Source organism: Lethenteron reissneri, chromosome 5 (genome assembly GCF_015708825.2).
Source record: "Lethenteron reissneri isolate LAM-NWPU_2019-01 chromosome 5, ASM1570882v1, whole genome shotgun sequence".
Taxonomy (NCBI): domain Eukaryota; kingdom Metazoa; phylum Chordata; class Hyperoartia; order Petromyzontiformes; family Petromyzontidae; genus Lethenteron; species Lethenteron reissneri.
This window is the reverse complement of record NC_083783.1, coordinates 4682395-4708865: the sequence shown is the minus strand read 5'-3', so window position 1 is coordinate 4708865 and position 26471 is coordinate 4682395. Positions and strand designations below refer to the sequence as shown.

Sequence of the window (26471 nt, the reverse complement as noted above, 5' to 3'; positions counted from 1 at the left end):
CAAAAACCCTGGATCGGTTTCGACACCCCGGCGCGTCGTCGCACGCACCGCCGGCCGGCTCGGCGTTGGAAGCGAGGACTCGCCGCCCGTCCCTCGAGTTCGCCGCCCATCGACCCGAACAATTTTCTTCCACCTTCGACGTCGCCGCGTCGGGCACAGATTCTCGCGGCAATTATCTAATTTTCAAAGAGCCACTCGCGGCCAAATTCTTGCAGCGGATTTTTCAAAAGCTCCCCCCCACCCACCCACCCACCCACCCCCGCCAACACCCAACCCCCCGCCCCCAAGAGACACCCTGCGCTCAATTCCTCTTTGAAACCTAAACAGCGGAACGCGATGCGCTCGCCGCGAAAAATGAAAGAAGAAAAAATTCAAGAAGAACAAAAGAACGTTGCACGCAGCCGAGACCGGCGACACAGAAGGCCTTGGGGGGGTGGGGGGGGCGGGAGGGGGAGGGGGTGGCGGGGAGAAATCGCGGATGGAGACAGCGGGATGACAATGGAAGGGGGAACTCTCTCCCTGCGGCACCGCGGCCGGCAAGGCGCGTGGTGACGCGCTTGAGCGGCAGGGACGCTCGCTGCCTGCCGCGGTGGTTCCCGGTTCCATCCCCGTGGCCGCCGCGGTTAATCAAGATCAAGTCTTCTTGGTTCTTTCGGCAAAGTCACGTAGAAGGGAAATAATAAAATAATAAACCATAATAAAAATACAATTCTCACGACGTTTCGGCCACAACGCAAGCAGCCATCCTCAGGTGAAGAACAGGTCTGTCGGAAAGACAGCATCTTCACCTGAGGACGGCTGCTTGCGTTGTGGCCGAAACGTCGTGAGAATTGTATTTTATTATGTAGAATTTTTATTATTTTATTATTTCCCTTCTTCGTGACTTTACCGAAACAACCAAGAAGATGAATCCCTGCAGTCACGAAAGCTTTAAATCGAAATTCAAGATCAAGTCGTCGCGGCGGCCATGCTGCACGTGGCTGCCCGTGATCCAGCACTGTGGCAGCAGCAGCAGTAGCAGCAGCAGCAGTAGCAGCAGCTGCAGCATCAGCAGCAGCATCAGCAGCAGCAGTAGCAGCAGTAGCAGCAGCAGTAGCAGTAGTAGCAGCAGCAGTAGCAGCAGCAGCAGTAGCAGCAGCAGTAGCAGCAGCAGCAGTAGCAGCAGCAGTAGCAGCAGTAGCAGCAGCAGCAGTAGCACCAGCAGCAGTAGCACCAGCAGTAGCAGCAGCAGCAGTAGCAGCAGCAGCAGTAGCAGCAGCAGTAACAACAGCTGCAGCAGCAGCAGCAGTCAGCAGCAGCATCAGCAGCAGCAGTAGCAGCAGCAGTAGCAGCAGTAGCAGCAGCAGCAGTAGCAGCAGCAGCAGTAGCAGCGGCAGCAGCGGTAGCAGCAGTAGCAGCGGCAGCAGCAGCAGTAGCAGCAGCAGCAGCAGCAGTAGCAGCAGTAGCAGCAGCAGCAGTAGCAGCAGTAGCAGTAGCAGCGGCAGCAGTAGCAGCGGCAGCAGCGGTAGCAGTAGCAGCAGCAGCAGTAGCAGCAGCAGCAGTAGCAGCAGCAGCAGCAGCAGCGAGGTTTGGTGGATCACCGCACAGATGGCAAAATGTTGCGAGACTCCCTCCTTGTACCGGAGGGCGTCGAGGACGTGCTGTACCCCCTGGCTCGCCGATAGAATGCAGTGCAGCAGCAAAGTGTGGGCCGGTATCATGAACCGTCCCTTCTTTGTGGGATCGAGCGTTGCCCCCTCGCACGCACGGCGGGGTTGTCTCCGGGTGCTCCGATTTCCTCCCGCATAAACAACACTCACTAATTGGCTGAAAACGTCTCAGAATGTAAGGGACTGCAGAGCTATCGTTGGTAACGCCGGCTCACCGCCTGGCAGCCTTCCAGCTTCGTCTGCGGTGCCTTCTCAGCGACTGCGAGATGCAATTTGCATGAATGACGACGGCTCAACCAACGCCTTCTGCTCTCCGCCAAATCCCGCAGCCGCCGCACCGCAGAAATCTGCCGCAACCGCATCCCTCCGCTCCTGCGACAACCCCTGCCGAGGCCAGGGGTGTCCCTACTGTGGGTGCCACGGTGGCTAGGGGATGTTAACTACCTGGCCTGGTGAACAGGAGGACGTGGTTCTAGATTTGAAGCTTTCGTGACTGCAAGGATTCATATTCTTAGGTTTTTTTCGGTAAAGTCACGTAGGTAAAAAATTAAAATTAATTTTTTAAATTAAAATAATTTTTTTTTATTTTTAAAATTAAAATTAATTTTTTTACCTACGTGACTTTACCGAAAAAACCTAAGAATATGAATAGGAGGACGTGGGTTCAATCCCGAGCCTGACACCTGCTGTGTTAGTAGACTTTGCGTGTCTCTCTCCCCGTGGTCGCGTGGACTTTTCTCAGGGTCCTGCGATTTTTCTCTCCATATTTAGAATCGACGACACGCGTTTAGAGTATTTGTCTGCTGCTGTGAATGTCCACGTGATAAGCCACTTCGTTGAGCTGTCATTTGTGGCCAGGTCGCTTCTGAAAGAGAGCCATGTCGCTCAGTGGGCCTTACCCGGTAAAATCAATCATCAATCAATCATCAAATTAAAACGAGGACTCAAAAATTCCACGATTTTTGTCTAAAGATTTTCCGAGCTGGATCAAATCGTGCTGTGGGTTGTCCATTAACAACAATCTCTAACAATGTCGTGGATAATGATAACATAATAACAATAGGTTTAACCCTTTCTGGCAATAACACATGAGGTGTTCAGATGTTCAAACAGCAAATGGATACCTTTTGTGTGGCATCAATTCTGCATTAACCACACATTCTCGTAGTTAAACATGCAAACAAACACGCTCTGATAATACAATACAAGCATTGTCTTTGAAATTGATTGGCCTACACCAGAGACAGCCTCCTCTAGAGTGAGACCAGAAGAACAAAGTCGAAATGCGAACAGCACAAAGGCAATGCCCGGGTTGATTGAACATCTGGTGGACGAGCGGGCGGACGAGCGGGCGGGCAAGTGGGCGGGCGAGCGAGCGAGCGGGTGGACGAGCGGGCGGGCGAGCGGGCGGGCAAGGCGCCACGCATGCACCTGTCCCCATCGTCGTGGATATGCAGTCTCGCGAGACTCACCGTGGGCTCGACAATGGCGAGATGTTAGCTACCTCTCGTGGTATACAGGAGGTAGTGGGTTCGATTCCGACCCAGACGCATGAATATTTAGAGATTGCGTGTCTCTCTCCCCGTGGTCACGGGTCCTCCAATTTTTCCTGCCAAATTTAGACTCAACATGATGCGTTTTGGAGTATTTGGCTGTTAAACATTTACAAATTATGAACCACTTCGTTGATCTTCTTGGTTCTTTCGGTAAAGTCACGTAGAAGGGAAATAATAAAACAATAAAAAATAAAACATTATAAAATACAATTCTCACAACGTTTCGGCCACAACGCAAGCAGCCGTCCTCAGGTGAAGAACAGGGCTGTCGGAAAGACAGCGTCTGAATGAAAGCTTTAAATCGAAAAAAAATCCACTTCGTTGAGTTATCATTTGTGGTGAAATGCAAACAAAAGTTTCGTTTATCTGGTTGCAATCTCATTGTGTTCGCACAGCGACGTCATGGCGATCTTCCAACTGATCTAATTTTGACTTCCCCGTGAGCTCACAGTGATTTAACAAGTTTCACGATACCATAGTGATGTCACGCCGATGTCATAGCTGTGTCACTGCGATCTCCATGGTTATCTCGCAGTCATCCGATTGTCATTTCACAAGACTCACTGTGATATCGTGATCTCACACTGACCTCATTGTGATGTCACTGTCACTACACGAGGCAAGTTTCACGAGACCCAAAACATCCCACTAAAATCTCTCACGGCAGGGCTGTACATACACAGCAGTGTCCACAAAGACAAAGATCCCCCGTACAGCCTAAACATACTGTTTGGGAAAGTCCTGTTAGCGAGCAGAACCTATGAAGGCCAACACGGCACACGAGGGGGGGGGGTGGGTTAGCAACACCACGCCCGGCCACCTTTGTCTCCCCAGTAGCGATGTATTAATTTATGTTTTCATCAGAATCAGAATATATCTACTGGAGGAATCCGATGAGCTATAAAGCTCTTTTTCACAGAACGTTACAACAACAAACAGTCCAACAACTACTCATTTGAGGCCGAGTCGACCTAGGGTAGACACATAACCAGCTCAGACAATCGTCAACTGGTGTTGGCCGTAAGCGGGTATCGAACTCGCACGCACACGCGCAGACATCCCCCCCCCCACGCGCGCATGCACACGCACGCACTCTTCGGACGAAATCAAAAATGCGTGCGGAGTGGCGGGTCTACAAAGTGGCGGTGTGACACGTGGCTGTCCCCCCCCCCCCGGCTGCCCCTCCCCCCTAACCCCAGTCACCCCCCCCCCGGCTGCCCCTCCCCCCTAACCCCAGTCCCCCCCCCCCCGGCTGCCCCTCCCCCCTAACCCCAGTCCCCCCCCCCCCGGCTGCCCCTCCCCCCTAACCCCAGTCCCCCCCCCCCGGCTGCCCCTCCCCCCTAACCCCAGTCCCCCCCCCGGCTGCCCCTCCCCCCTAACCCCAGTCCCCCCTAACCCCAGTCCCCCCCCAATCCGCCCCCTACCCACCTTCATGTCGCCTGTGTCGTGGTTAAACGCGTAGGTGTGGGGCTTGTGGTAGACGCGTACGGGACCTTGCGACACAAAAGGGAAACACGGCAATTAAATGTGCAGCAGTGCCGCTCGCTCGCTCGCTCATTGATTTCTGTTTTCCTTTCATATTCAAGCTTTCATTTGTCAGGTTTTATTCTTTTTAGATCGCTCGCTTTCTCTGCACTCAAAGGGAGGTTGTTATTGTATTCTTAAACGAGAGATGGGATGGTTGATTATCATCGTTAGGATGATGAATAGGATGAATAGTAAGGTGATTATGATAATGAGGAGGATGAATTGGGAGGTGTAACATGCTGACAATGATTGTGGCAGTGGTGACGGTGGTGGCAGTGGTGACGATGGTAGTGGTGGTAGCGGTGGTTGTAAGGTTGGTAGTGGTGGTGGTGGCGATGGTGGTGGTGAGACAGTGGCAATGATGGTGATGGCGGTAGGTTGTAGTGTTGATAGAGTTGGCAGTGGTGTTGGTAATGGTGGTAATGCTGGCAATCGTGGTGATGGTGATGATAGTGGTGGTGGTTATGATGATCGCAGTAGTGGTAATAATGATAATGATGACGGTAGCTGTGACGACAATGATAATGATGCTTGTGGTAATGATACAAAGATAATAGCGGTAGTGGTGGCGATGATTACGATGATTGATGATGGGGGTGCCGATGGAAGCCGCTCACTGAAAGGCCGTGCAGAAGTCCTCGAAGTGAATCCACGCGTCGCTCTTGTCCCTCGGGTCTCTGGTTGCTTGGGTCTCATCAGCAGGGCCGGGCTTCCCCCCTCCCGTTCATGGTGTCCTGCGGCACTGGGCTCTCAACGGGACCTGCGGCGAAGGTGGTGGGGTCGTGGGGGTGGTGAGGAGGGCGATGGTGGGGTGAGGACAGTGAATACCCAGCTGTGTATAATAGTTTTATTTATCACGCTTGTTTACCCAGGAAAGCAACGCTGAGTCTCACGATTTGTTTTCAGGAGGGTCCTGCCAAGTTAAGTTTTTATTTTTTATCGCTATGTATGGGGCGATGATTGCTATGTATAATCCTAACCGAGTAATTTTTATGGATTCAATTGTCAATCTCGATTTGAAGCTTTTCGTGACTGCAGGAATCCATACTCTTTGGTTCTTTCGGTAAAGTCACGTGGGTATAAAATAATAATGAATCACGGCACAACACAAGCGTGTTGATGACGGACGCTTGTGTTGCAACCGAAACGTCGCGATTTATTTATTTTATACCTACGTGACTTTACCGAAAGAACCAAAGAGTATTAATTTTTCAAATTTGCCAAAAAGTTGGGACCATGACGCCGGCACACAATGGGCCTGCTTGTTTCGAACAACGTCACCGGATCTTTAACGTCCCCTGCGAGCGAAGCGGACGGCCCTGAGGTATTTTCACGTTTCGAACGCCCCCGGTATTAACCAGGGCTGCCGCCGGAGTCGAACCGTGAAGCTCTGCAACAAGGTCCAGCTCTGGTCAACCTCGCCACCTTCAAGATCCCCTACAGACCCACCGTCCCACCCACCCCACCGACCAAATTTTTCCCCACCACCGCAATATGCCGCTCAACTCACTGCGGTGTAACCCATTTACACCGCTGGATGGGCAGTGTCCATTCGTAATCGAATGGGTACCCGTGCCGTCGAGATTATTACACAGGCGGCACAGAATCACGAGTGCCGTGCCTGCCCTCGTAGGTGCCCGCAAACAGCACTTGCCCCAAAAGTATGTGAAGGCTATACGGGGGATCTTTGTCTCGTGTAAGAACCAACTTTTTTTTCAGTTTAATCAAGGTCGTGCAGCCGTAACCTGGATTCTAACCCAATTCGCTGCCTCACCGTGCGCCGACATCGTATTAGTGCCCCTGAAGTCTCCGAGCCAGCGTGCGGTTACACCTCAAGTTATATTTTTAGTCTCGAGTTCAAAGTCTCCCCTCCCAGGGTTGCCTTGGGTTAGGGAGGGTGGATGGGGGAGGGAAGGGGGGGGGGGTTCTGGTGCCTGGCTGTAATCCACGGAGCGAGGAGGAGTCTTCGCTGCGAGGTTAGCCACGCGGCTCTTTCGCCTCTGCAAAATCACACCGCGCCGAATAGCAACCGCCCTGATTAGGAAGGGTCACGGGGGGTCACCGTGATTAAAGCGCCTCGACGGAGAGGGCGACACCGCTCCACACGCGGTCGAGAATTTCGCGTCCGCACGTTCGCGGGCGCGCATCGATCCGCTGCTGGATGATGGGTTCAACCCCCTTAACGCGCTGCGAAGTGAGCGGGTTGGCTGAAGCCTGTGGATTTTACAGGTGTGATAGCTGTACCGTATACGAGGATTTGAGAATTTAAAAGGTAGTAATAGGTTTTTACCCTTTCAACTGGTACAAAAACTGACACCTTTATACAAGGCATCATGTTTGCAATAACCACAACACAAGCAGTCAAAATGCAAACAAAAAGAAACAACTCTGATGATCATTATCATTATCATCATTATCATCATCAGAGTTGTTTCTTTTTGTTTGCATTTTGGCTGCTTGTGTTGTGGTTATTGCAAACATGATGCCTTGTATAAAGGTGTCAGTTTTTGTACCAGTTGAAAGGGTAAAAACTTATTACTATATTTTGCCACTGGTAAAGGAGGTCTCATAGTGAATTTAAAAGGTGCTAAAAAACGCTTAAACATGTTTTTAATTCAGCGGGTAATGCGCAATTAGATATACAGCTCGTTTTCAGAATGGGCCTCGCCACAAATGAAAGCTCAACGAAGTGGCTTATCGTCGTGTGGAAATGTAGAGCAGCCAAAAACTGTAAACGCGCGTCGGTTATAAATGTGGGGGGGAAAAAACGGATGACCCGGAGAAAAAAAAAACGTGACCACGGGGAGCGCGAGAAGACGCAAACTCTAGTTCCGATTGGATTCTTCATCCCCCGATGCCGATAGCAGAACGGGGATAAAATCGTAGGGATAGATTTAAAAGATCGCGGTCTTTGTTCTAATCCATAGAAGCGTACAAACACAACGGTACATCTTATTATTATACATCTCAGAAACAAGCTCATCGCTGGGCTGTGTGGATGGATCAATGCGAGGCAGACGCCTCATTACGGACAACGGGGGCTCTCACCTGCTACCACGGGGCTGGGCTCACGCTCGGGAAACTGAGGTTCCTGTTAAAGAGAGAGCAGAGGAGGACATAACGGCTCAAGGAGCGTGGGCGCCAACGCACAGCGAACAACACGAGCAGGCTTTTCACATCACGAGAGGGTGCTTTTTTTTGTTGCTTTGGGATTAACCCTTTCCCATTCCGATAACTTTATCGGTCGGAAGACGTAGCGATGCTCCCACAGGGCCATGCGAGAGTTTGTGCGGCGCAGTTTGGCGCCGGCTATCGTAGAGTTCTGTGCGGCTAGTAACAATGTCTTTTTAACACGGTAGGCTTTCGCGACCAATATCATCCACAAGAGGTTTTATTTTTTTTGGGTTAGATCACATAAATATATACATTTTTGATTTAAAGCTTTCGTGACTGCAGGGATTCATATTCTTGGTTCTTTCGGTAAAGTCGCGTAGAAGGGAAATAATAAAATAATATAAATATTAAACAATAAAAATGATCACGACGTTTCGACTGCAGTTTGTGTTGCAGTCGAAACGTCGTGAAAATTTTTATTGTTTTATATTTATATTATTTTATTATTTCCCTTCTACGTGACTTTACCGAAAGAACCAAGAATATAATATATACATGTTCTGTTTACATGACAACCCTTACTAGTTGGCTGTGGATGCGGGTTTAATGACACATTTATATATTTACGCGATCTAACCCAAACAAAACCTCTATTATAGAACAATGTCTTTAAAAACGACGGCGCTACTACGCCTCTCAAAATAAAATAAAACGCTCAAGCCGCCTGCGCGTTCCGAGATTCAGCGGAGATCGTGACACCGCAAACCCCCTGCGGATTGCAGACGTCTCGAAACGGGAGAGGGTTAAATGGACGGGAGATGACTTCGCAGACAACAGCGCCATCGTTACTGGCGCCATTGTTACCCACCGCTACCATTACCCAGAGCGATGATACTGGACAAAAGGTCCCATTTTGTAGCTGCTCACCCCGAGCTATAAATGCTCCGATGGTGCATTGTCTTTGTGCTGTTCGCATTTTGACGTTCTCTCGTCTGACGATGGTGATGAGGATAGGCCCTAAAGAAGGCTGCTGTCTCTGGTTGTAGGCCAATCGGTTTCAAAGACAATGCAGAAATTAGAGCATGTTTTAATTTGGTTTTTTTCAGGTAAAGTCACGTAGGTAAAAATAAAATAAATGAAAACTAACTAAATTAAATCACGACGTTTCGGAGGCAACACGAGCTTCCGTCTTCAGGTGGAACCGTTACAGCTAAAGTCACTGCGATTTAAATTGGTTGTTTCATTTATTTGATTAATTTTTACCTACGTGACTTTACCGAAAAAACCAAAGAGTATGAATCCATGCAGTCACGAAAGCTTCAAATCTAGAATTCATGTTTTCTTTGCATGTTCACCACAAGTACGTGTGGTTAATGCAGATTTTATACCGTGCGAAAGATTTCTATTTGGTGTTTGAACATCTTAAACCCTCCTGTTTTCTTGCCAGAAAGGGTAAACCTATTCTTATTTTATCACGCCGTGAACAAGATGCCGTCGCCTGTACGTCGCTTGTATATTTTTGTTCCCTTTTAAAGGCCACACACACGGTGTTATTGACGGGTGCGTTGAGGTTTTTTTTTTGTTGCTCAGCAAAGTCTCAGTGAGTCTCAAAACCACGTGTTGTAGGAGGGCTCTGCTACGCTGAGATGTTTGGCCAATTCCATGATAACGGTTGTGGGTTTTTTTTCTCCGTTGTTAGATCGCGTTAATGAAACTGTGTCGTGTGCCCACCTCCACCTGACACAGCCAATTAGTAAGGTTTGTCACGTGAACAGAACGTGCCAATTTGTTACCACTTCAGCACACTGCTCAACTGTCGACATTTTAAGGCACTTTGTTGAACTAGTATTCAGACGCTGTCTTTCCGACAGACCTGTTCTTCACCTGAGGACGGCTGCTTGCGTTGTGGCCGAAACGTCGTGAGAATTGTATTTTATTATGTTTTATTTTTATTATTTTATTATTTCCCTTCTACGTGACTTTACCGAAAGAACCAAGAAGGCTATCATTCGTGGTCAGGTCGTTTCTGAAAACAAAATAATAATAGTTCAGTGGGCTGTACCTGGTAAAATTATTTTTGTTTGTTAGTTTTGTCATTTGCTTACCGTTTCCATACTTACCACTCCGATCGTGTTTTTGTATTGTTTGTTGTTGTCATTTTTCTGACCTGCCTCTACGGGACATCCGTGAACGAGCTTTGTAGCCCATCGGATTCCTCCAGTTTAAATACACATTCTGATTCTGATTCAAAACATTTTACAACTGAGTACGACGTCTTGCTGGCGATTGCAACCGGCATCATCAGGCGTTTGCCAGAATTGTGTGGGGAAGTCAACAGTGGCTGTCCTGAATCACATTGGTCGCCGCGAAAAGCATGCACCTAAAATGTGGCCAATTCCGTTCGTGAAAGTTTGGCTTCGTGTGGGGGGAGACCAGACAGTCGCCATCACCACCATCCACGGTCGATCTACTCCGCTCAGCGGCAGAGTGAGCGGCTCACAATTGGAAAGGTCGCGAGGTCAAATCCTGGTTGGTGGTCTACTCGGCCCATCATCCCTCTGGGCTCACATTTTTTAAATAAACACTTTGTAGGGAAGTTGACCATGTAAGGCCCACTGAGCTATATAGATTTATTTTCAGAAGCGACCTGGCTATCACAAATGAAAGCTCAGTGAAGTGGCTTATCGCGTGGAAATTTAAAGCAGCCAAATACTCTGAACGCGTGTTGTCGATTTTAAATGCGGAACGAAAAAAACCCGGAGAAAATCTACACGACCACGGGGAGAGAGAGACGCGCAAACTCCAAATGCACAGCAGGCGTCACGGTTAGGATTGAACCGACAACCTCCTGTATACCAAGCGAGGTAGTTAACATCTCACCACCGTGGCTGTCCTATGGAAAGACTCGTCCCCCCGCCATAGTAATGTGGAATATTCCACCCATGGCTCAGGCAGGGGCTATAATCAGACGTTTCTTCTCATGGTGCAAGGCGAGTATGTGTAAACTACACGTCCAGGCACGAGCGTTGGGAGCCGTGCGAAAACAGCTTCTGCATTAGTGCCACTAGCGCTCTCCTTGGCACCGTTTTGCAAGTTTCAAAGTATGAAAAATAAGAACAGGTTTTTTACTCTTTCTGGCAATAAAACATGTGTTAAGACGTCCAAATAGATACATTTTGCAAGGAATCAAAGTCTGCGCTAACTACATGTACTTGTGGCAAAACATGCAAGGGTATCCAGAAAGGGTAAAAACCCATTATTTTTCATAACGCTGCCCAGTCCGCTGGGGGACTGCGGGCCCAATCGACTGATGCCATCGATGATCGCGATGTGGTGCACGGTATGGTTCTGGTGGCCGTGGTCCCTGCACCGTGGGGGTGAGAGGGGGGGCCCCTGCCCACCCCCCCCCCACCACGCGTAGAAGAGAGAGGTGCGAGCAGCAGCGACGTCAACCGCCGTTCCGAGGCGGTTGAAGGGAGCCGCCACGGTTTTCCGGGCGGAACAAAAGCGCGTGGGGAGCAGCGGTGGGGCCTTCGATGAGCGTGTTGGCTAGGAACCCCTCGGGGTTGGCGGACGGCGGCCTTCCCCGAGCGTCGTCTCACCGCGCCAACTCACGCCGTCGTTCTCGTTCGCGCAAGTTGATCGCCTTGACGTTGAATCCGGCGCTGGGTGATCCCGCGAAGCTTCGTTCCCTCTCTCGTTCTCCGTCCCTCACGGTCCCGCGGCGTTCGAATCTCCCCCCCCCCCCCGCCGTCGTTTGCTCCGCTAAAGGAAAAATCCCTTTCCCCGACGCTCAACGGCACCACTTTCATCCTTCGGCTGAGAGGCAGCCAACAACGCGCATCTCGCTCCACGTGGGAAGTCGCTGCGGCGGCGGCGGTGGCGGCGTGCCGTGAAACTGTCCCCGCGGACATCGGCAGAGGCGAGCGGCGCTCGTAATTGTGAGCGAGAGGAAGGGGCGCTCAGCCGACGCCGCCACCATTACTTCGCTTCGGTTCCTTGGGGCCCACGGGGCCAAAAAATGGCTTATCCGGTACCTGCCAGGATGGCAAAAGCTACCAATGATTTTATTGAGCCATTTTATCTCTCGACCACGAGTACCTGCGGTAGCAAGCACTGCGCGGTAGCTTCGCTCTTCACGTGCCCAAAGAAGGGGACCGTAAAAGGTTAGGTAGAAATGTTCGTATTGGGGGAAAAGCGAATTTGATATGAAACATCTGGGGAATTAGACAACTAAGAAGTGTGTGTGTGTGTGTGTATAACAGGCAGTACATACGCACAGACTTCTGTTCATGTTGGACACTGCCCAAGGCAAACATGGCCCATGGTGGACACTCCTCATGGTGGAAAGTGGTAGCATTTGCCACCCCAGGTGGTACCGACGAAACCCCTTGGCTCATGGGCTGCTTGTCACCGTGTGTGCAGTGTGTGTGTGTGTGTGCATCCGTGTGTATGTCCATGTGTGCGCGCGCGCGTGTGTGTGCATGTATGTCAGTGGGGAGTGATAGTGTAGCGGTTAGCATGCTGTGCTACGAACACGGCGACCCGAGTTCGATTCCCGCTCAAGGCCAACACCAGTGACGATTATCCGAACCTATCCTGGGTCTCCACCCCTAGGTAGACTCAGCCTCAATTGAGTGCTTGGTGCGATGTGTAAAAATATTTCCACTGGGGAGACAAAGGCGGCCAGGTGTAGTGCTGGCCATCCACCCCCTCGTGTGCAGTTCTGGCCTTCATAGGTGCTCGCTAACAGCACTTGCCCCAACAGTCTGTTGGGGCTATACGGGGGATCTCTGTCTTTTTTGTATGTCAATATGCATCTTTGGTGGAGCAGTGACGGAGTGATTAGCGTACTGAGCTACAAACCCAGTAGCAAGCTCAGACCCATTCCACGTAACAGCTGATATTAGTAGCCAGTTATGTTGGAACCGGTCCTCCGTGTCAGCCATGTCGGCCTAAACAGGCGCTCGCTAACAGCACTCGCCTCACCAGTCTGCGGAGCGACACGGTGGGGGGGGAGGATGGGAGAAGGGGAGCCAAGTCCGTCCTGGATGTGCGTGTCACCGCAGTCATTGACGCGGGTCAATTCACTCAAAACAACGGCACCTGCGCCGGTTCCCACTCGGCCCGAAAGAAAAAAAAACCGCACCCAGTCCTGGCACAAGCGCCGTGTCGACATTGCCACCGCTCAGTGCCCGGCGGGGCGTTGTGACTGATGCTGTTGTTCTTCCGTGGACAGCTGGGCAAATGTTTTGGCTGCGTCTCTGCGTATGTCTCCTGGCTTCTCTCCGCACCTCAAGCGCTTAACCCTGCAGCAATCCACTGTGGGTAACGGGCAAGATGTGGGTTGAACGTTGTCCTCCGTCTCTCGCTCTCTCCCAGATGCGGACAGAAATCCGAGTGAGTCCACCAACCTCGGTGGCTCTCCCGGATCAACGCCGTCAAGCAGCAGCACTTGTTTGTGCAGAAAAACAAAAAAACTGTAGACCGGTTTCGACATTTTAAGGCACTTTGTTGAGCTATCATTCAGACGCTGTCTTTCCGACAGACCTGTTCTTCACCTGAGGACGGCTGCTTGCGTTGTGGCCGAAACGTCGTGAGAATTGTATTTTATTAGGTTTTATTTTTATCATTTTATTATTTCCCTTCTACGTGACTTTACCGAAAGAACCAAGAAGATGATCATTCGTGGCCAGGTCGTTTCTGAAAACATAAAATAATAATAGTTTGTTAATCAAATGCTGTCGGTGTTCCGGACGTTAGTGGCAAGGCCACTCCGTATACAACTATGAGGCCCGTTCAACGCAAAAAGCAATGTTGTGTATGAACTCACAAAGCGTCGCCGTAGAGCATTATGGGTAAAGGCAAATAGAGGGGGAAAAAACCTTTGATTTATCTCTCCATATATCAATAGTAATAGTGTTTAGCCGATCGGCCTATTGGCTTTTTAGACCAACACCATCAATCGGCATTACTACGTAGGACTGGGGAGTCCAAACACGCTGTTTCGAGGGCGTATCGACCAACATTCAGAGGACTGCACACCACAGCCGTGGAGGAAATAAATATAGAATGAAACAGGACCGAGATAAAATATATCCATGCTCGGGCGAACGACAGACGGAAACAAATATTCAGCAGAAACATAAAAGAGACGGGAGGTGTGTGAGTGAAGGCCAGAGACGGATCTGGAACCTTCCCAGAGGGGTGACAGTGATCCTCAAGTTACCCCAAGTTCCGAGCTTGTTAAACAGGGCCCTTTACGTCAATAATAAATACGTTCAACATATCTTCTCTGGTAAAAATGAATAAAATACCAATGTCCATGGTCTCGGCAGGTGGAGGTGGGGTGTGGGGTAGCGAGGGGGGAGGCGCTAGCCCCCATCACCCCCATCGCCCCCCTTCTTCCATCCGCCACTGTTAAAGGTTAACCGGGGGCTTCAACAGAAGGCCTTGGTTCTAGAAGCGGATGTATGTACGTATGCATAATATTATCATTGTTAATCTGATCATGGATACGAGTTGAATATATATTTTTTATTTTATTATTTCCCTTCTACGTGACTTTACCGAAAGAACCAAGAATGAGTTGCATACCACTAACGATGTTGAACTTCTAATCGGAAGTGCGGGTGTGAGGTCGAGTGAGCTGCAATTCTGCCAAATTAAATTGCATAAACTCATTTAGTATTCGTCGTTTTGTCGTTGTGTTTGTCCGCGTGCAATCACTGGCGGCAGGACCGAGGTCATCGGCTGGCGACGGTCGCGAACCCCGTTCAACCACGGAGAGCGGCTGCGAACCCGGACTCGAACCCAGGCTCTCAGCGGCACCGGCTCAGCGTCTACTGAACCTCTCTGACCCGACGTGGCTCACCGCTAAATAATGTCGATCACATCGCGGCTCTTGCGGCGACGTTTAAACGCAGAATCTCGGCGACCTCCTACCTCTGCGCCACCCGGCCCACCGCTCCACTTGCCAGGTTTCACAACGGTGGCCATGCGAAATTCGAATGTTCACCCTTTCGCTCTCTCTCGCTCTCTCTCGCCTCGTCTCCCTCTCTCGCTCTCTCTCGCCGCGTGTCTCTCTCGCTCTCTCCTTGCGTCGGGGAGGTGCCACGCGGAAACAAATCCCATCTCCCCGTTCCATTCGGAGCGGGCACCTAACCCGCTCCATCAATTCTTAAGGCTCCACCAAACATCGCAAATCTAATTAAGCTGCCGAGAGTCCATCGGCGCCTCTCATTCTTTTATTTTATTTCAACGCGCCGCCATCATTACCCACTCCGTTTTCCTTGGCGGCTTTAAGCGGGGCGGCGCGTGAGATGCATTAAACATGAAAGGGGGCCGCTGCTTGAAATTAAAAAATAAACGAGCGTCTTGCTCGAGAGACTTGTGAGAGAATCGCTTAATGGACGGAGGGTCGGCCGAAAGGTCGAGTGCACGATCGAGACGAGATGCCCGTTAACCCTTAGCGGCGGCCGCGCTGCCATGGCCGTCACCATCACCGTCACCATCAACACCACCATTACCATGGCCGTCAACATCACCATCATCGTCACCATCAGCATCACCATCGCCATCAGCATCAACATCACCATCACCATCGCCATCAACATCACCATCGCCATCCACATCAACATCGCCATCACCATCGCCATCACCATCGCCATCAACATCACCATCATCGTCACCATCATCATCGCCATCAACATCACCATCACCATCGCCATCAACATCGCCATCAACATCACCATCACCATCGCCATTAATATCAACATCATCATCGCCATCAACATCACCATCACCATCGCCATCAACATCGCCATCAACATCACCATCACCATCGCCATTAATATCAACATCATCATCGCCATCAACATCACCATCGCCATCAACATCACCATCGCCATTAATATCAACATCGTCATCGCCATCACCATCGCCACCCATGGCGGAGCGTCACGCTTCGAGCCCGGCGTGCGCCCTGGGTCAACACTGCCGGTGTCAGCCCCGCAGTGTCCCGTACCACTGCTGGCGGCAGGTGGATTACCAGGGCGCGCTTGGGCAGACGTCTCGTAAGAGGTGGTAGTGCCCACGCTTTACCCCACCACACGCGGCCTGCCGATCGACTCACACTGTGGGTGTATCACATTTATACTCAAGAAGGGTGGACAACGGTGGGGGGGGGTGCGGGGACTTGAGAAATTCCCCCCCTTCCTAATCCCTCCATCGCTTCAACTTCCGCGTCAAGAGATGGAATCGAACCGGGGTCCTCTGTGACAGCAAATCCAGTGGTGCCTCTCACCGTCACGCCGTCCGTGGTGTATCGGCCATCAGCACGCGGACGTACACTTCACAGTGGAGACGTCAAAGACCCCGAGTAGCGCCTATGCAGGCCAGAACGGCACACGAGGGGGTGGGTGGGTGGCAAGCACCACGTCCGGCCGCCTTTGCCTCCCGTGTGGCGATGTTTTACACACCGCTCCAGGTACTCATTTTGAGGCTGAGTCGACCTAGTGGAGGCCCCAGGATCGGTTCAGATAATGGTCACTGGTGTTGGCCCCGAGCGGGAATTGAACTCGGGGCCGCCGGGTTTTTAGTGCAGCGGGCTAACTGCTACGCCGCCGCTCCCCATGACGAGCTGCAAGACAAAGATCCCCCGTATAGTCTTAACAGACTGTAGGGGCAAGTGCTGTTAGCGAGCACCTATGAAGGCCGGAACGGTACACGAGGGAGTGGGTGGTCAGCACCACGCCCGACCACCTTTGTCTCCCCAGTGGTGATGTTTACACACCACACCAGGTACTCATTTGAGGCTGAGTCGACCTAGGGGAGGCCCGGGACCGGTTCAGATAATCGTCACTGGTGTTGGCCGTGAGCGGGAATCGAACCCGGGTCGCCAGGTTCATAGCGCAGCGCGCTAACCGCTACACTACCGCACACAAACACCTGTTGACCGATCGCAGCAAAGCTGCACGTTTGTTTACTATTCATTCTCGTAGTGGTATTATAATTGGGGACGATGGCACAAGTAACGCTCGAGTTGCCGATCAAGAAGCCTGTGTCGGAAGTGCCGTCGAGCACCAAAACCGGCTGACCATTCGGCTTCTAACAAGGCCATGAAGACTGCCCGCGACCTCAATGACCCGTGGCCGGCGGCCTCCCAGCAGCAGCTGGACCGTAGCCCGAGCCACGTGTGTGTGTATGTACGTGAGTGTACAGACATCAATCAACACGAGAGCCAGGTGGGCCGGTGGCTCAGAGGTCAACGGTGGCGAGCCGGCGCTGCCGATATCGTGGTACCCCAAGGATGGCGATGGTGTATGGAGGTCCTTCATCCAGCGTGACAGATCATGACTGACTGCTGCTGATGATGATGATGAACTGGTGCCTATCAAGATAAAAACTAGGCGGCCGGATGGCTTAGAAGCCAAAGATGCTGAGCCAGCAACGCTAATGAACCCAAGCGGTTTGAATCTGAATTTCGGTCTAGAAGTTGCCTGGACACTGCTCCTGTCCGACACCAGGAGGCTTTTGATAGGCGCTGTCCATCGGCAGGCCATCGTCCTTGGGATCATCATCAGGTGGTCTGACAGGAGCCAGGAGACACAAATTGTCACCGTGAACAGCCCACACCGAGTGTCCCCAACACGGAGGAGCTCCTCATCCAACACCATCACCCTATTCGGGGCACGTAGCTCTTGTTCAAGTGGACGTTCCGGCTCAGCTGGTCCTGCGATTGAGCATCGGCGTCAGATCTAGTGCTGCTCACGGATCATCGCGCTTGCTGATGCGGAGAGCGAGACCTATCCAGCATTCCTGGCTCGGAGAGATTGATTGATCGCGACACTCAGAAGTACATTCTTCTTCCGATCTTCTTCATATTTGTGGATCGGGGCATTGCGTCATCATACGTTCTGTTCTTGATGACCATAGTCGCAAACTCCTGGAGAGTTTTACATTTTCACATTTGTGCATCCGGTATCCGCACCTACTACCGTGGTTTGTTCAGTGGATGCGATTTAGGTTGGACCACGAGCTTTGTGGAAGATCAAACCCAAGGATCTTCTGACATTAACCACTGATAAGGAGATGGAATTGGTGGCATCGTGGTTTCATAAGAAATGGTGACGGCGTGGAGGGGACTTCCTCCACCAGCAGATAGACCATGACTTATGATGATGATGTTGATGATGACGATGATGGACTGATAACCATCCATCTTCCAGACAAACTCTTCTGCCACCTTACCGCTGAGATGCTGGGCTCCAATCCGGGTTTCAGTTGCGCAACCAACCACCGTGATTCAACCGGACTCTCAAGTGCAGTGGGGTGATGATCTCAGCCTGGTCGCCGATGACAGCACTAAAATCCCCCAGCATATCAACTAACTAAAACTAACTTAAACTAACTAAACTATTTCTTATTTTTCGATTTAAAGCTTTCGTGACTGCAGGGATTCATCTTCTTGGTTCTTTCGGTAAAGTCACGTAGAAGGGAAGTAATAAAATAATAAAAATAAAACACAATTCTCACGACGTTTCGGCCACAACGCAAGCAGCCGTCCTCAGGTGAAAACCAGGTCCGTCGAGGCGACAGAGTCTGAAAGAACCAAGAAGATATTTCTTATTTTACCAGGCAAGGCCCACTGAGCTATGTAGCTCTTTCTTCAGACGCGACCTGGCCACAAATGATAGCTCAACGAAGCTGGCTTATCTTCGCGTGGAAATTTCCAGCAGTAAAATACTCTAAACGTGTGTTGATTCTAAATGTGGAAAGAAAAACCCGGAGGACACGGAGAAAAATCCACGTGACCACGGGGAGAACATGCAACCTCCAAATATATATGCGTCAGGATCAAAATGGAAGCCACGACCTCCTGTATACCAGGCGAGGTAGTTAACATCTCCCAGCCACCGTGGCGCCCCTTATACATGTGGTGCTGCAGCCCTTCGACACAACTGAGCTCTGAGAAACGGAATAATGCTGGGGTTTGATATGCGCCGTTGACCTCACACCTCCAGAGCAGGTCGAGCGAGCAGCCGACACTACCTGGTGTGGATAAGAGGCTTACGAGAAGCGGATGTGCGCTGAATGGCTGAACGCCGATTGATTTCATACTCGAGTGTGGTGTGACGCTGTCCGATGTAGAGGCACATTGTGTGGCTTTATCAGAAGGGGATCGGAGGTAAACGGTTAAACGGCGCCCATATCACATTCCTGCGTGGCACGGTGACGCATGCCATTATTGTAAGGTGCCTTGCCGGGGTGACTCTTTCACACGTGGAGCCGTGACGTAAACGTGATTAATTATTCGAATTACTTTCCGTTCCGTAGTCTTCACATCGTATTGCTCATTTTGTCCTCCCTTCGCGTGGCAAGACCTTTTGGCTCCGATTGGCTCCCACGCAGCCGTGAACCTTCAAGCGTCGTACGTAAATTCAATGGGGGACAATAACGTCCCGGTACTGAGCCGCAGCCACCCGTGTCTCCTTCCCGGAAATAAAATCATCTGAAACGGCTCTCTCATCTCGTCGCCGGGCGGCGGCGGCGGCTACGCTGCACGTGAAGGCTGCATGTGATCCAGCAGCACTGTGTGTAGAGGCAGCAGAGGCAGCGGCAGCAGCGAGGGGTTAGTGGATCGCATGCTGATGCTGCGGAAACTCCCTTCTTCCCGTGGGCGTCCAGGAGGAGCCGTAGCCCCTGGCTCGCCAGGAGAAGGCGGCACGGCAAATGTGGACTCCGCCATTGCACAGCGTACGCATTTGAGGCTGAGTCGACCTAGGGGAGGGGGCCCAGGACCAGTTCAGATAACCGCCACTGGTGTTGGCCTTGAGTGGGAATTGAACTCAGGTCGCCGGGTTCACAGCACGGGAACTGCTACACTACCGCTCTCCAAATATACACACACACACATCAGAGGTCACAAACGGCTTTTGATTCCTTACCCGTACCCGGCCGCACCAGGGTCGCAAACGGCTACCTGTACCCTACTCGATACCCGGCTACCCGTACCCGGCCGGGTATCGGGTAGGGTACGGGTACCCGATTGCGACCTCTGGGATGAAGCCATGTTGCAGGCGCGGGTGGGTTGATTCTAGGAACTTGAATTGTGAGAAGAGACAAGACGTTGGGAAATGAGTGACAAACGGTTACTCACCAGTGACTCACGGTCTACCCGTACCCGGCCGCACCAGAGTCGCAAACGGGTACCCGTACCCGGCCAGGTACGTGTAGCCGGGTATCGGGTAGGGTACGGGTATCAGGTACCCGATTGCGACCTCTGACACACACTCGAGAAATGTTCAACACCATCTTCATATATGGAGAACCGCAGAGCTTGTGGAGTGAATTTGGGGCCAGCTCAGCCTGTGGCCGTGGTTCCTCCTCGCACCGTTGAGTCGTCCTCTCTCTCTCTCTCTCTTCGAGAGCGAGCGAATACTGCGCGGGAACGCGCTACAACCTGAAATGATTATTACCTCATTTAGATTCATTATTGGCGACGACTGAATGAGGGCCGCACGGCTATTATGCAGCAGCTCACACAGATATGGTAATCACAGCAGCGAGGCAGAGTGAATGACTGGCAGCAGGGCTACCGTCGTTTTGCATGTACGTATGTAAGTTGAACTTCCGTCGCACCGTACGTAGCCAACCGTGCTAATCGGAAGCGCGGGAGGAAAGGACAACAGACTAAACACAAAAAGAAATGAGTTTGTCAATCTCGACGATGATTTAAAAGTGCATAGCTCCCAGTGACTTCCTAATATCGGAAGGGGAGAGCGTTCCAGACGGCCGCAAGAACCAGCGCATCTGAGAGCGCCGCGCGGTGCGGCGTCCGCCGTCTTTGTTCGATGGCCCAGCCAAAAAGCCGCCACTGCTGCTGCGAGGAAGACCCCGAGTTCGCGCGATGATGGTTTACACCGTGGCTTGCAGTTGGTAAAATCGCAGGCTCTCTCCGTGGGTCAGCAGAGCCCCCAAGAGCATTCGGTTCTTTAAAGTAAAGAAATAACTGCACCACCACACCGCTTTGGCGGTGGCCGAAAGTCCAGGTGATTTCCCAATCAAATAAAACAGTGACGTATTGGCGCACATCTCCTGCTTTGCAGTCCCCGATCCAGTGTTGGGAAATTCCACATTCACGTGGCTGGCGGCAGCGTCTCTCTGTTGCGCAACCGCTGTTGACTTCTCCACAAAGTGGTACCTATTGCATTAGCCCCGGAGGGATGGTGAGCCCGAGTTTAACCTCCCCCAGCCAGAGGTTGAACTCGCACGCGTCCCCCTCACGAGCTGTCTGTCACCTCTCTCCAATGGCCTTGCTATGAAGAAGGGCTGTTGCCCGGGAAATGCGGCGTTTTATAAAACAAAATTCTTATCGTCATTTTCAGGGCAGTGTTATTGATGAACGTGTCAAGTTATTTTTTTCACTGTGAAATTAATTTTAGAAAGTCCACATTTAAAAAAAAAAAGTTATATATTCTTTGACTCAAATCTCACAAAGTGCTTTAAAAATACAACTGACCGGATCCTTGCCAACTCCACCAATCGAAGCTACCGGTTGTTATTCTCCCCCTCTCTCTCTCGCCCGTGCGTGCCAATCATCAAACCAAACATTGCACTGAAAATGTTGTTGGAGGTTTATTTTCTCACCCACCCCACCGAAAAAAACCAACCCAACAGAGCGCTGAGATGAGCGGAGTGGCAGCCAACGCGAGGGGCCGCCCACCACCATGGGAGATGGAGCGACGGAATCGGCCAAAGTGCAGGGTGGATCGTTACCATCGCGGGATCTGACGGCAAGGAGACTTTGACAAATCGCAGCCTGTCACTTACAGTGGCAGAGTTGGCAGACTGTGGTGAAATACCCTTAAACAAAAAACCTGGCAACGTGTGGCAGCACCTGGGCTATGATGAACAGCTGTGGCTGTGATCCCAGTGTCTGCTGCTCGGGGAGGCCTTCATCCAGCAATGGACTGACCATGGATGATGATGATAGTGGTGGCGTAGTAAGGCCTTCATCCAGCAGTGGGTTGACAATAGCTGCTGATGATAATAGTGGTGGCGTGGTGAGACCTTCATCCAGCAATGGACTGACCATAGATGATGATGATAGTGGTGGGGTAATAAGGCCTTCATCCAGCAATGGACTGACCATGGATGATGATAGTGGTGGCGTAATAAGGCCTTCATCCAGCAGTGGATTGACAATAGCTGATGATGATGATAGTGGTGGCGTGGTGAGACCTTCATCCAGCAATGGACTGACCATAGATGATGATGATAGTGGTGGGGTAGTAAGGCCTTCATCCAACAGTGGGTTGACAATAGCTGATGATAGTGGTGGCATAATAAGGCCTTCATCCAGCAGTGGGTTGACAATAGCTGCTGATGATAATAGTGGTGGCGTGGTGAGACCTTCATCCAGCGGTGGACTGACCATGGATGATGATGATGATGATTAGCTTTGAATAGTAATTTAGAATGTTTGTTATTTGCTGCATTCTTATAGCGCAGGGCTATAACGTAGGCTCTGTGCTTCGTGGCCGGATGAAGTTTGCCAGTAGGGGGCGACGCCGCGCTGTGTAATCCCAACCGAGTAATTTTCGCGGTGTGTTTATTTAAAATTCGCTCAACGTGGGCCGTGACGCCGTTTATTCGTTTAGACTGACGTCACGCGGCTCCTTAAATGCCCGCTGCAAAGCAGACGACGCGTATTAGTCGCAGTTAATACGCACCCACCGCCGCAGCAATAGCCACGGTGGCCTGCCAGATTCCGACCGCGAGCCTCTGCGGCACGCGGCGACTCCGCCGGACTGCATCACCGCGCCTCCTGTCTCTGCCGTCGCCCGCCGGGAGGAATGATTTACTCTGCTGCTCGCTAAAGCAGCCCATACCAAACGTCGCTGAAAAAGAGCTCCACAGCTCACTGGATTCCTCCGGCAGTCTAAATGAAGACTGTGATTCTGACGGTAAAGAGGTTTTGAAAAAGTGGCAGCCTGCCACTTGCAGCGACAGAGTTGGCAAACTGTTGGGGAAGTACACTTTAAAAAAAAAAACTGGCTCCGTGTGGCAGCCCTCGGGGGCTTTGATGAACGGCTGTGGCTGTGATCCCAGCGTCTCCTGGATGTTGATTAAGGGAGTGAAGACCACAGCGGGGCGACGTGCATGGAGGGTCTGAGGCGGCGTGGGGATTTTCAAGGAGCTGTCATTTGATCTCCACGGAGCCACCCTCCTTGCAGCTAAACGACTTTCGGAAATCAACTCAAAAATACATTTCAGAGCGTTGCGATCGCCGGCGGCAAAAAAGCACGTGCGTAATTTCATTGATTATTTTTGCCCTTTCCACAAAGTTTATTCGGATCCCGCACATCCGTGTCACGTGCGTGGCCCTGGATTTTAATCCAGAAAGCGAGCTGCATTGCATAGAGACCCATGGCCATCACAGACACCCATAAACTCACGTGGAGACCCAAAGACTGCTGCTGCTGATGCTGCTGCTGCTGCTACTGCTGCTGCTGCTACTACTGCTACTGCTGCTACTGCTGCTGCTACTGCTGCTGCTGCTACTGCTACTGCTCCTGCTGCTGCTGCTACTGCTGCTGCTGCTGCTCCTGCTGCTGCTGCTGCTCCTGCTGCTGCTGCTACTGCTGCTGCTGCTGCTCCTGCTGCTGCTGATGCTGCTGCTGCTGCTAATGCTGCTGCTGCTGCTACTGCTGCTGCTGCTGCTCCTGCTGCTGCTGCTACTGCTGCTCCTGCTACTGCTGCTGCTGCTCCTGCTGCTGCTGCTACTGCTGCTGCTGCTCCTGCTGCTGATGCTGCTGCTGATGCTGCTGCTGCTGCTGCTGATGCTGCTGCTGCTGATGCTGCTGCTGCTGCTGATGCTGCTGCTGCTGATGCTGCTGCTGCTGATGCTGCTGCTGCTGCTGCTGCTCCTGCTGCTGCTGCTACTGCTGCTGCTCCTGCTGCTGCTGCTGATGCTGCTCCTGCTGCTCCTGCTGCTCCTGCTGCTGCTGCTACTGCTGCTGCTCCTGCTGCTGCTGCTGCTGCTACTGCTGCTGCTGCTGCTCCTGCTGCTGCTGCTGTTGCTGCTGCTGCTGCTACTGCTGCTACTGCTGCTACTGCTACTACTGCTGCTGCTGCTGCTCCTGCTGCTGCTGCTGCTTCTGCTGCTACTGCTACTACTGCTGCTGCTGCTCCTGCTGCTCCTGCTGCTGCTGCTGCTCCTGCTGCTGCTGCTGCTACTGCTGCTACTGCTACTGCTGCTACTGCTACTACTGCTACTGCTGCTGCTACTGCTGCTACTGCTGCTACTGCTACTACTGCTGCTGCTGCTGCTCCTGCTGCTGCTGCTGCTACTGCTGCTACTGCTACTACTGCTGCTGCTGCTCCTGCTGCTCCTGCTGCTGCTGCTCCTGCTGCTACTGCTACTGCTGCTACTGCTACTACTGCTACTGCTGCTACTGCTGCTACTGCTACTACTGCTACTGCTGCTGCTACTGCTGCTACTACTGCTACTGCTGCTACTGCTACTACTGCTGCTGCTGCTACTGCTGCTACTACTGCTGCTGCTACTGCTGCTACTACTGCTGCTGCTGCTACTGCTACTACTGCTACTACTGCTGCTACTACTGCTACTGCTGCTACTACTGCTGCTGCTGCTGCTACTGCTACTGCTGCTGCTGCGAGGATGACCAGAGTTCGTGCGACGGTTTATGCTCCTCGACGAGCTCGGCGAGGTGCCGTGGTTCAATAACGTGGAGATTCCCGAACGGACTCCATCGTTTCGCGGATCATTTACTTCCTTTATAAGTTGAGCCTGCGCTCAGCCTTTGGGACAAACTGCCCGCCTTGCCACTTCTGAAAACCCAAGCAAGACCCGGGCCCATCGATTTACAGCGGCGGTGGCAGCACCAAGTATTTGTGGAGGACACTTGAGACCATTCGACTGAGTGCAGGCAGAGCTCGCTGCAAGGAGCAGGGGACGTGCGGTGGTGCAGAGTGCCGGTGGATGTGACCTGTGTTGTGGAAGGAGAGTGTGGGGGAGCAGAGGTGGGGTGGGGGTTGGCGGGGAGTCATACCGGTGGTGGGGGACGCAGAGCATCCGAGGGTTTCTCTGCCACGGGTTCCGCCAGACACTTCTGCGACTCTTCACCCTGCTCCTCCGCCTCGCTGATGCTGTGCGCGTGTGATTGTACGCGGACACACAGTGACACGAAGATGAAGAACACCCCCCCACCTCCACACCACCACCATATATGCTTTAACAGACTGTTGGAGCAAGTGTTGTTAGCGAGCACCTATTAACGCCGGCAGGGTACACGGAGGTGTTGGGTGGCCAGCGCGCACACCATGACCGTCCCCTTGTTTTCCGAGCACCCCGTGTTTACGCACCGCAACCGAGTAATTCATTTAAGGCTGAGTAGACCTAGAAGAGGCCCAGGTCCGGTCCGCGAGCGGGAATTGAACCCGGGCCGCCGGGTTTATAGCGCGGCGTCCCTAACCGCTGCGCCACCGCTCACCGCACCGCGCCACGCCACGCACACAAGCGCAGACGCACACCCCACATCCCCGGAGAACCCCACCACCACCCCGATACGCCCCCCCCCCACCCCCGTTGCTTTGAAATGCAAATCTCCTCCGTGCAGTTTTGGCAAGATTAGTTAAAAATACAGGGTCGGCCGTTTGACGGCAGCGTTAAAAATAAATAGGATTTCTTTTCTTTTTTTAAATACATTACAATCTGCACATTTCCTCGCTTCTCTCCCGTCCACGCGCTTTCGGTCTCCACCCACGACCCGCGAGCTCTTCTCATTAATTTTCAACAGTTAATGTTACATTGGCTCCCGACGCGGCAACGGCATGTAATGTAACCCTGCTACGGGATCCAAAAGCATTGCACTGCTCCCACCCCACCGACCCCCCCCAACCCTCATCTCGGTGGCTGCCCGAGTGAGTTCGTGCTTTGAGCTCATGTCTTGTTTCCCAAGGCCAAGCAGGGTCAGTGCTGGCTAAATAATCATAACAAAACAGGCTGTAACGGCGCCAGCGCATTATATCACAGGCACGTAACGATGGTGTCACTCGAAAGAAAGTAGAAAGAGATCGGGGCCTTTAAGCAAGAGATGGTGCCTTTAGATGACCCTTAAAAGTCGGTGTGGATTGAACGCTGCTGCTGCTAATGTTCAGCGAGATGACGACGATGATGAAGATGGTGATAAGATTAACACGTAGGCTTTCGCGACCAATATCGTCCATAATGTAGGTTTTTGGGGTTAGATCGCGTAAATATAAATGTGTATTGAAGGAACGAAACAGGAGGATTTCTCCACAAATCTGGCTGTCACCTGATGAAGCTGGTTGTAATTACTGGCAAAATGTCGTACTCAGATTGTAAATGTTGTGGTTTGGCTCTCCAACACACCGGTGTGCTGTACTAGTGACGAATTGGCATGTTCCGTTCATGTGACAAACCTCACAAATTGGCTGTGTCGGGTGGTGGTAGGTTTAACGATGCATTAAAAAAATATATATATTATGGACGATGATGACGACGATGATGACGACGACACTGATGATGATGACGATGATCACGATGACTACGACGATGATGACGACCACAATGATG

The 26471-nt window shown here is 51.8% G+C and overlaps 2 protein-coding genes across 2 annotated transcripts in view; both read right to left on the bottom strand.

Moving 5' to 3' along the window:
- LOC133351332 (androglobin-like) overlaps positions 1-4689 on the bottom strand; it is a 60806-nt gene extending 56117 nt beyond the window's left edge. The window contains exon 1 of the mRNA XM_061566441.1: positions 4634-4689. Within this exon, the coding sequence (XP_061422425.1) occupies positions 4634-4639 (6 nt within the window). The 5' untranslated portion in view covers positions 4640-4689. The remainder of the gene's footprint in view (positions 1-4633) is intronic.
- A 658-nt stretch (positions 4690-5347) lies between these two features.
- LOC133351415 (androglobin-like) overlaps positions 5348-26471 on the bottom strand; it is a 120537-nt gene continuing 99413 nt past the window's right edge. The window contains exons 14-16 of the mRNA XM_061566615.1: positions 24925-25021; positions 7781-7823; positions 5348-5492 (exon numbers count right to left, since the gene is read on the bottom strand). Coding sequence (XP_061422599.1) covers positions 5428-5492; positions 7781-7823; positions 24925-25021 — 205 coding nt within the window. The 3' untranslated portion in view covers positions 5348-5427. The remainder of the gene's footprint in view (positions 5493-7780; positions 7824-24924; positions 25022-26471) is intronic.